Here is a 10640-nt window from a genome sequence, read left to right on the forward strand (position 1 = left end):
CTATTCTGTCTTTTGTGTGACTGTTTACAACTGGAAGTTTTTTCTGTCAAACAATAAATAGGTTCAAGGAATTTTATTTTGTCACGAAACTTTTCTTTATATTTGAAATGAAAAACTTTAAAAGCTTTAAAAACAAAACAAACACAATCATTAAGAAAAGACATTGAGCGTCTGTAAGCACTGAACAGCTGATCGATAAACACTGAGGTTCTGTATCACTGCGTCTCACTGAGGAAGGTTAAAGTTACAACTGGTGAAAAGATGAATTCATAAACAGTGAATGAAGCATTGATCTCTTCAACACTCATGTTTTCACTGCATCAGCTGATCAGGCTGCTGCTTTAAACAGATTATTCTTCATCACTGACAGTGACGAGTCCCGTTGTTGACGTTGCTCATGTTACCGTCACATTGTTGTGTTATTTACTCCTGTTGCTCAGAAACATCACGTCACTGATTCTCCACAGACTCGTGCAGCTGCTGCTTCAGATCAACCGCAGAATAAAAGTTAGAAACATGTTAAAATCAAATCAGAAGAAACACAAAAAGTTCAAATGCAAAATAAAGAGTTCATCAAGCAACAAACGGCAGGTGGCATGTGTAAGCTTCAGTGTGAAAACAACAACAACAACAACAACAACAACAACAACAACAACAACAACAATAATAATAATGATAACATTTCAACGTTTTGTAAGTTTATTGGCTCTGCGTCACTTTTTAGATGATGATGATGATGAGGATGATGATGATGATGAGGATGATGATGATGATGAGGAGGATGATGATGATGATGATGATGAGGATGATGATGATGATGATGATGATGATGATGATGATGATGATGATGATGATGTAGAAAGTCTTGAGTCAACCTGAATCATCTCAGACATCCTGAATATAAACAGCCTCAGTCTGTGGCTCCCAAACTGTGACTCGCCAAAATAAAACTACCTCATTGGTTGAATTCCCTTCTTTTATTTAAAGGACCAGTGTGCAGGATTCACAGGATCTGATGGAGCGGCTTCTCTTCTACACTGTCCGCCATGTTTCTACAGACTACGGTGGCCCTGAGAGCTCAACACATGCAAACACACAATTCAATTCAAAGTGAGCTGCAAGTGCTCACAACACAACGGAAGTGTTTCCAGGGGACCTTAAAAAGTGACGGACCCGGCTGAGACGCACAGTGTTTCTGACTTGTTGTGGTCTGTGCTGCGTGGTTGTGTGTGTGTTGGTGTGTGTGTGAGGATCTGCAGCTCATGTGTCAAACTGATGATTGCGCTTCAGGGCCACCGTACCAAACCAGACGCCAGCTGTCGAGGAGGTCTGTGTTTTTATGTCACCTGCAGGCCGCCGTAGTTTCTCCTACCTGCTCGGAGAAGATGCTGGAGGCCACTGAGTCCTTCACACTGCCCCTTTAATTTACTTTTAAAGATGAAATGATCCAGTAATTTACAAGATGAGAGGAAATAAATTCTGAAAACCTCTGACTTGTTCATGTTAATGCTCTGAAGGTCTCACACACGGTCCATGAATCTGCTTTAATGCCTCATGTCTGTTTATTTTACCAGCTGCACTGAAGGTGTTTCCACCTTTCCAGGGTTATTGATTGATCAGGGTGGACGGGGGTGGATTGTTGGAAGTTGTCCCATCTTATAAAACCTGCAGGATCAGACTCTGAACCAGAGCAGCTGGACAGTGATTTGTATGAGCAGAGTGACTTTTGTCCTTGTTCCTGTTGTTTTATCAGCAGCTCTGTGTTTGTGACAGAGTCTGATTATGTGACGGAGCAGCTGCAGCGTTTTTACTCTCAGACACAATCACAGTTTATTGAAGGATCTGTATGAAACTGTTGAAGCGTTTCTCCTCAGAGGTTTCAGAAGCAGCTGAGATCAGATGTTTACCTGTGAACTCTCCCTCTGCGACGTGGAGCCAAAATAACACACACAGCAATAAAATCTGACAACAACACAGTTCACGCTGGGAACTTCGGACGCAGGTCAGCGATCCTCCTGACGTTTATTGGATCAAATCAAATCACCTGGAGAGTATAAATACAGAGTGAACAGCTCAGTCTGTCACAGACGTCATCAGGATCACCCAGGTGAGACTCGCAGCTGCTCAGGTGGACCAACATTTTTAATTCTTTTAAATGTTTAAGGATTATTTTTTATTTAAAGTAAAAATATAAAGAGTTTGATTTTTTTGATTTAATTACTGAATAAAACAAAGAGGCAGAAAATCCTGATTCAGATGTTAAATCTGAATTAAAAATGTCTTGAAATGTATAATAATAATAATTTGTAAGTAAACAGTTTTTTCTAAAGCCTGTGTGTCAGTGTTGAGATCATTTATTTTTGCTGTCATATTCCAGGTGTCCATTTGTCTAGTCATCATGAAGGTCTTTGCAGTAATCCTTGTGCTGGCAGTTTTATCAGGTGAGTTCAAAATCTCACGTAAAAACAAAAACTTCTCATTGACACAGTTAGTGAAGAAGAAACAGAAACAGAAACAGAAACATTGATTAGAAAATACAATTTGTGAATAAAATGTGAGAGAGCTGTAAAAGAAGGAAAGAAGGAAAGAAGGAAAGAAGGAAAGAAGGAAGGAAGGAAAGAAGGAAAGAAGGAAAGAAGGAAAGAAGGAAAGAAGGAAAGAAGGAAAGAAGGAAGGAAGGAAAGAAGGAAGGAAGAGAAGGAAGGAAGGAAAGAAGGAGGGAGGACAGAAGACTGGGAAGCGGTCCGTCCTCCTCTGTGTTCATGTGGTTCAGATCTAAAAGCTGAAGGTTTGTTGTTTACATGATGTTTGTTTGTCCTTGCTGAATCAGGCTGCGATGCGAGGAGCGTCCCTCAGAAAAGCTCGTGGGAGGAGGCGCTGGACGACTTTCAGACGTACTTCACAGACCTGAGCTCGAAGGCGGACGAGATGGTGAAGGACGCGAGGAGCTCTCAGATCGGCAGAGAGCTGGAGTGAGTTCAGTAATGACTCATGTCGTTCGTAACTGTATGACCTTATGACCTCACACTGATTCACTCAGTCTGAACCCCCCTCAGACTACTTCACAAAAACACCAACATAACCCCTAAAACCATCTGCCCCCCCCCCACAGCACCCTGATTCAGGACAGCATGTCGGAGCTGACCATGTACAGGGACGACGTGCAGACCAAGCTGGCCCCCTACACCCAGGAGGCCGCAGAGCGTCTGGGCTCAGACCTGCAGCAGCTGGGCGACAAGCTCCGCGACCACCTGGGGGAGGCCCGGGAGCAGATGGAGAAATACCACCAGGAGCTGCAGACCATGATGGAGCAGAACGTAGAAGACGTCAGGGTCCGAGTCAACGCCTACAGCCGCAAGCTGAAGAAACGCCTCAACAAGGACACACAGGAGATCAAGAGGTGAGGGGGGGGGGCACTGAGGGAGGGGGGCACTGAGGGATGATGGGAAACTGTGTCCAGTCAGAGGCTCAGATAGTTTTACAAACTAAACTTTCTTTCACAAAAGAATTACACTTTGATTTTTCAGCTGCTTCCTCAAACACTTTGTATTGATCTGTATTTAAATTCTGACTCATGTTTTAATTGTCATATTGTTTGTTTTTGATAGTATTGATTGATATGAAAGATCCTGGTGGAATAAAGTGAATTCATTTGAAAATTCTACAGTTGCAATAACAAATCGATTAGTTGATCGATTGGAAATCCCTCGTCTAATTGATGATTTGATTTCCAGTATTTTTCAAGCAAAACAAATTCACAAATATTATAATATATTGTTTATCATGGGTTTATATCTCTGTAGATTGAATATCTTCAGGTTTTGAGGGAAAAAAACAATAATGAGCGTTTTCTTTTACTGTTTAAAACATTATAGGAGAAAAAGTTTAATCATGTAATCGACAAAATAACTGGATTATTTGATAATGAAAATAATCATTATTCGCTGCTCTGGAATAAACTCAATTCTTTATGTGTGTTATTTAAAAAGTTCAACTGTTTCCATGGAGACAGTTGATTGGCTGCCATTAGTACTTGTGATAGGCCGACCTGTTATTTCTTTTGTGAAGAAGGTGACATTAAAGATGCACTTTTATCTCATCCTCCTGTTGTTTTGGCGGGAACTTACTCACCAGGTGACCTTTGGTCTCTGAGGAGTTTAACTGCCTCCTTTAATATAAAACTAAGATAAGGACAAAACCTTGAATACGTAAGTGAACATTTTAAGGAAACCTTAAGGAGAAGAATTCAGGTGCAGTTTTTATTTTAAGGAATCCTTCACTCAGACTTTGAGGAAAATCTTAATCTCTCTTTCTGAACTTTTAAGTAAATGTTGCTGATAATATTTATGTTCTTTTGTTTAAGTTTGAATGGACCGGTAAAAGTATTTTAAAGCTGCAGTTCCAGATTACACGATAACACCTGGGTGTTTTATATGATGATGATGATGATGATGATGATGTGTTCCTCCAAGTTTGAGTCTCATGGTAAATGACCGTCCGTCCTTCCCTCAGACATGTCTCTGACTACATGGACACCCTTCAGTCCAGAACCTCGGACAACGTGGAGGAGATGAGGACACGCTTCGACCCTTACTTCACTCAGGTGCGAGACAACACTCAGGCCAAGATCAGCACCCTGAACGACCTGCTGAAGTCCCAGGTGGGCGACATGAAGGACAGGATCCAGCTCACAGCCGAAGGCGTCAAGGAGTCCTTTGAGAAAACGGCCACCGACATGAGGTCCACCCTGGAGGAGAAGATGGAGGAGGTGCGCAGCTGGTTTCAGCCGTACATCTCCGTCTTCACTGACAACCTGTAAAACCTGAAATCAATAATCAATAATCTGGCCTGACTCAGTTGATCCACCAGAGTCTGTGAGAAAAGCCACCTGAGAATCTCAGATATGAAAAAAGTCTTTGTTTCATCACTGATGTCCACCATTGTCTGAAGTGTCTCTAATAAAAACCAGCTGCTCACACACGTGCTGAGAATCATTGATCATCAATAACATGTTTATGTTTTCAGATATTAGATGATTAAATTCAGCAGATGTAGGATTTGGCTGAAAACAAATCATGACTGATCATTTTCCTACAAAATAAAACTTATTAGAAAAATGAGTTATTGATTCATTTTATTCATTGATTATTTACAAATACGTTTTATTATTTTAATAAACTGCTTGTTTTATTTTGATTAGTAGTTTTCTTTGGCTTAACTTGTTTGAAACTGTAGATATAGATCAGCTTCCGTTTTGTTTACAGGAAGTTCATTTCCTGTCTTTAGTGGTTTTGTTGGACTTTACTCTTAAACTAAAAAAAACTCTAAATCTAATTTGTCCGTTAAGTTTTTTCCCTGAGTTAATGTGTGTTACTCCCCTCATGAACTTAAACAGTAAAATAAAATATTTTGAATTTTTATTCCTTTTTTGGGGGGGTCTACTATAACATAAAGCTGCGCATGCGCAGCGACAACTCCCATTTTCACTCTGAGGAAAAACAAAATATAAAATCTTTTGTTGAAACATGAAAAAGATGAAGGTGGATGAACATCATCAGTGTGACGGATGTTCGGCTGTTTACGGCACATGTGAAGCTGAGGCGCGGTGAAACCGAGCTATCACTCTTACGTCATTCATACGTCCAATCACATTTCGTCTTACTTTCCTTTCAGCCAATAGAAATAAGGTGTTCGCATGAGGCCCGCCCCTCCCCCTCTGCGTTAGTGTGTCTCTGTTCAGTGTTGTCATTTCCAACATGTCCTTCACTCCCGGAGAACAGAACTTCATGTCTTCTGTTTGTGAGCGTTGATCCGTCACGATGAGCGGCCTCTGTAGAGAAGTCATCACCCTGCAGCTCGGACACTATTCCAACTTTGTGGGGACTCACTGGTGGAACTTACAGGTGAGGAGAGCTAGCGGCTAATGCTAAGTTAAGCTAGCTAGCGATAGCTCTGCATGTGTGAGACTTTAGAAACTGTCGCTGGTTCTGCAGCAGGAAAGTGGATATTATGATGTTTGTAAACACACAGAGGAGGAGATGTGATTTCATAAAGTTTATTACAGCAGTTAAAACATAGAAACAGCGTTAGCCACCAGATTTAATGAAGCTAACGCTGCTAATGATCCAGTGTCAGGACAGAAAATCTCTTTATTCTCTTCATTTAGTGAAATTCTTGCGCAGAAGATTCAGATGAATCTCTTCACAGGTTAAATGAAAATGTAGTTAGAGTAGAGTCAGACTTTATTGATCCTCAGGGAGAAATTCATAAGTTATCCAGCAGCAGATAAAGTAGTTTAAATGAGCTCCAGCTGCAACATTAAAGTAATCCACACATTCACGCATCAATAATTATATTTCAGTAATATCATAAACAGTTCTGTGTAAATGTATTAGGCACGAAAAGTAAAGTGTGGATCTTCAGCTTTTAAAAATAATGTTTTAATTTATAAATTAACTTTATAAAAACTGCAGGAAACAGAAAAAACGCTTTTAAAACTGACTTTAAAACAGCATCAGCTCTCCTCAGTACACCTGCACACAGGTGTGTTCCAGCACCTTGGAGAACCTGCATCATGTGATCCAGACTGACTCCATGATGTAGAGATCTGCTCTCTGTGGGGTTGGACTCCTTGTTAAGCTGCTGCTGCTTCTTCTTCTTCTCTCTAAAGATGGTTCTTTATGACGCTGCCGAGACGTCTCCCTGATGATGTCGTGTGATGAGAAACTAAACATCTACCTAAGCACAGTACTGTATGTTAGCATCAACTCTGGCAGATAAATAAAGATGATCTTCTCTTTGTTCCCAGGATGCATCTCTGTCATACGACCCCGAGACGCCGCTGGGTGAGATCCAGAACGATGTCGTGTTTCGTGAGGGACAGACTCTGGGCGGACACGTCACCTACACACCTCGCCTCATCGCCATGGATCTCAAAGGTAAAGCGTCCTCTGTGCTCCTGGAGTTTATTTTAACAGCAACGTTAAGCTGATTTATTCCTGCTGCTGTGACTGAAACGTTTCGAGGTCAATCTAAAGACCGAATGCAAAGATTTCTGTTGTCATCAGTTGAACTGACGCTGCTGTTTGATGCTCCGTCTCTACGACAGGAAGTCTTCGGACTCTGCGTCAGGAGGGAAGTCTGTATGACCCAGGCAAAGACACGTCAGCTGTCACATGGTAAATCAGCAGGTCCAACGAATCCTTTTGATGTAAACTACACACCACATGTATATTCTGTGTTTGATAATAGTACATACCGAGAATCGTCACTCAGCTACATTTCTCTACTCAATTATTTCATATTGAAAAATGCTTTTTTTCTTATGAATGTTTGAATGTGTTGCACTGCTATAAATGTAAAGTGTGCTCTGTGTTGGAGGGAGGGGAGCCTCATGATGCATAAAGAAAGTCCTCCTGCTAAGAACTCCTTCCTGGAGGATCTGGACAAACTGGATGTGAGTATTTATGTTGGAAATGAAAAACTGAGCAGCTTCAGCCTGTGAAGACGTTTAAGATAAACTGATCCAGTGATAGTGCGTCAAAGTATCTGGTAGTGAACTTAGTGATTTTAATGTTTTATATTTTTATAATGATCTGAAGAAAACAGGGTTAGGGTTACTAAGGGTTACTAACCCTAACCCTGAAAACATCAGCTGGTAAATGGCAGTTTTTTGCTGCTTGACATGAGCATCGTCACACAGTTCAGTGTCTGGTCCTAACGCTGGTCTTTGTTTCTAGAAGGGAGAGATACTCGCGGAGGCTGATTTCTCCTGCAGCTCTCAGCCTCAGCGCTCAGGTAAATGAAACCTCAGCAAAGCTGCTTTAACCTCAGTTAGACTAAATATGATCTGATCTACACATGTCTCCGTCTGCCTCCCTCCCAGCAGCAGCTTCACTGAGCGTGGACACAGTGAACAGTCGGCTGGCTCAGGTCCAGAAGGGCTACAGGCTGGAGGGCAACGTGAAGGTGTGGTCCGACTTCCTCCGGATCCACCTGCACCCCCGCACCATCTCCGTCATCCACCAGTACAACCACGACGGGTAAAGAGCGCCGCCACGCCTCGTACATGCTGCTGAACAGAAGGAAGGGAAACTTGGCTCATTATTAATATAATTACTGTGATGATGAGATTAAAAAGAGGAAGACAAAATAAACCTCAGCTGAAATCTGCAGAACAAACTCTGGTTAGTTTTTATCATCAGACAATAACATGGAAGATCAGAAAAATAAAGTGTAGTCGACTGTTTGTGCATTAAATACCAAAGTATCACAGTTTTATATTAACATGTAGAAAAGTGCAATTAGAAAATACTTTTAAGTGACAACAAAAGTCTGATTCAGTAGCTGCAGTTCCTTCAATACAAGTTTCACTCACGTAAAGAAACATGTTTATTATTTATTAAATGTTTTAAAGGACGAAGTATTTCCTTTATCGTGGAGAAGAATGAACATTTAAAAATCAGTGACTGAAGCTGAGAACAGACTGTTTGTCTTCACTCAGGAAAAGTTGTTTGATGAATTCACAAGATTTTTCAAAAGACAGCGACGAGAATTTGAAATGTTCACAGCAAAACTGATGTTTTACAAATCAACACATTCTGCACTCTCTCAGTTAAAACACAAACTTCTTTCTCATCAAAACATAACGAGCAGTTGCAAATCTAAACTTCATTTCATTCTCGTTCTCCGCTGCTTCACATCTCTTCACATCTCTTCACATGTTTAAAAGTAAAGTCTAAAAGCAGCTGAAGCCTGAGGTGAAGGTTCCCGGTCGATGATCAACATCTTCATCACTTCCAACCAAGAACCAGCCGACGTCAGGCTGATTGTTCAGTACCTGCGTTTCTCCAGCAGATGTCAGGCTTTAATAAAACAGAGTTTAATCATTAAGTGTGATGCAGCTCAGTGATGTCACAGCAGCTGATTTACCTGTTAACAGCTGAACAGAAACACAGGTGTGACCGTATCAGGGCAGATACAAGTTTTCCTCCTAACTCATTCAAACTGCAGACTTCCTCTTCTTTAATTCTGTGGGTTTAATAAACCGGTTATTACCAGTATATTGAGACATTACACCTGTGGGGGGGGGGTGCAGGGAGGCTCACCGGCTGGAGGCCTTCGGTCAGGGGGAGGCTCTGCTGCAGGGCTCGGTGCTCGAGGACCTGGAGGACAAACTGCACTTCTTTGTAGAGGAGTGTGATTATCTTCAGGTAATTCTGTGTCTCACTCTTTTCTTTGTGTTGACCTTTATGAAATATTCATTTGTTCTGTAACAAATTCATTTTATAATATCACTGATGCTCTTAGTTCCCACCCAACCTACACATGTAACTGCTGCAGGTCAGAGCTTCAATATGAAGAGAAACATTTCAGATCAAATACAGTAAATTTCTTCTATATTTCTTCACAATATAAAATGTGAAAAAAAAAAAGACTTTGTCTTGTATATATTTGTATTTTCCTATTATTTTATTTAAGTTTTATTGTAAATGTTTTATCTTAATGTTAAATTTTTCTTTTCATATTTAAGCTCCCTGACCTGCGTTACCTGCTTGTTTTACCTTAGTTTATATTTGTTTTATTCCTCCCATGTTCGTTGTCATCTGGATAAATATGAATAAAGATCATTATTGTCCCAGATTTGTTTTGCACGTACGTAACATTCTGATCTGTTTGTGTTTTATATGAATCCTCAGGGTTTCCAGGTGCTGTGTGACATGGCTGATGGCTTTGCAGGCCTGGGGTCAAAGGTCACAGAGATGCTGCTGGACTCTTACAGCGGGAGGGGCATCCTGACCTGGGGGTTAGCTCCTGTCAGTCACCCCAACTCAGTGAGTCAGACTGAGTGTTGTTGTTGTGCGTCTGTGTTAAATGAGTCGTTTTGTTAACGAGCGTCGTGTCGTCGTGTGTTTCACCTCCAGACTCCAGTGAAGGACTTTTATCACCTGTTGAACTGCACCTTAGCGACTGCTCACCTGTCCAGTCACAGCTCTTTCTTCTGCCCGCTGACTCTGAGAGGTGGTCTGGGCAGACGGCCCCCCTCCCCCACAGCCTTCCCCCACCTCAACTACGATGTGAGGCTTTTCATTTTAATTTAAATCTAAGTGTTTTAGCACATTTTAGTTGTTTTTTAGTCTTTTTAAGTGATTTAAAGCCAGTTTTGATATTTTGACTCATGTTTAAATATTTAAGACATTTAGACATTTTAATTGACTTGGTTTTAATTAAATTCAAGTTAAACATTTACATTCAATTTAAAGAAATATGATGATGAATGGAAATAAAAGGATCATAAAACCGTCTTTTCTCCACTCGTTTGGACTAAAACTGGATTATAACTGAGCTTCTTTAATATTTAGACGTGATTAAGGACACGTTGTTATAAGTTCACAAATGTTCATGTACGTATGTAAAGTTAGAACCTGAGCTCGTCTCCGTCTAAAGAAAGATGTCGTCCTCTGTCCCAGCCCTCGCTGTGGTACCACTCCAGCTCAGTCCTGGCTCTGGCTCTGGACGCCCTCACGCTGCCGTACAGGCTGAGGAACAACAGCGCCCCCATGTGGCAGGTGGCCGACACTCTGGCCGTGTCGGGGAGGAAGGTGACTGTTACTGCCTGTTACTGCCTGTTGGTGACTGTT

General features: G+C 41.3%; 2 protein-coding genes across 4 annotated transcripts in view; both read left to right on the forward strand.

Moving 5' to 3' along the window:
• Positions 1-1806: 1806 nt before the first annotated feature.
• On the forward strand, positions 1807-4980 carry LOC111648965 (uncharacterized). 2 transcript variants are annotated; one of them, XM_023398716.2, is made up of 5 exons: positions 1807-2128; positions 2378-2441; positions 2831-2972; positions 3113-3400; positions 4513-4980. In XM_023398716.2, exons 2-5 carry the CDS (start codon positions 2399-2401, stop codon positions 4817-4819), a joined length of 780 nt encoding a protein of 259 aa, XP_023254484.1. In that variant the 5' UTR covers positions 1807-2128; positions 2378-2398; the 3' UTR covers positions 4820-4980. The 2 variants fall into 2 exon arrangements, with proteins under 2 accessions (XP_023254484.1, XP_023254483.1); XM_023398715.2 differs by having other exon boundaries at positions 1808-2107.
• A 732-nt stretch (positions 4981-5712) lies between these two features.
• Positions 5713-10640, forward strand: part of msto1 (misato mitochondrial distribution and morphology regulator 1) — a 9937-nt gene continuing 5009 nt past the window's right edge. Inside the window, exons 1-10 of one of the 2 annotated variants that reach the window (XM_023398713.2) lie at positions 5713-5903; positions 6809-6938; positions 7109-7178; positions 7381-7456; positions 7740-7797; positions 7886-8042; positions 9098-9212; positions 9699-9833; positions 9924-10076; positions 10470-10601. In XM_023398713.2, the coding sequence (XP_023254481.1) occupies positions 5820-5903; positions 6809-6938; positions 7109-7178; positions 7381-7456; positions 7740-7797; positions 7886-8042; positions 9098-9212; positions 9699-9833; positions 9924-10076; positions 10470-10601 (1110 nt within the window). In that variant the 5' untranslated portion in view covers positions 5713-5819. The remainder of the gene's footprint in view (positions 5904-6808; positions 6939-7108; positions 7179-7380; positions 7457-7739; positions 7798-7885; positions 8043-9097; positions 9213-9698; positions 9834-9923; positions 10077-10469; positions 10602-10640) is intronic. The other variant, XM_023398714.2, reaches the window with a different exon arrangement.

This window comes from Seriola lalandi, unplaced genomic scaffold (genome assembly GCF_002814215.2).
Source record: "Seriola lalandi dorsalis isolate HSWRI2012SDOR001 ecotype SW California unplaced genomic scaffold, Sedor1 jcf7180002049758, whole genome shotgun sequence".
NCBI classification, from domain to species: Eukaryota; Metazoa; Chordata; class Actinopteri; order Carangiformes; family Carangidae; genus Seriola; species Seriola lalandi.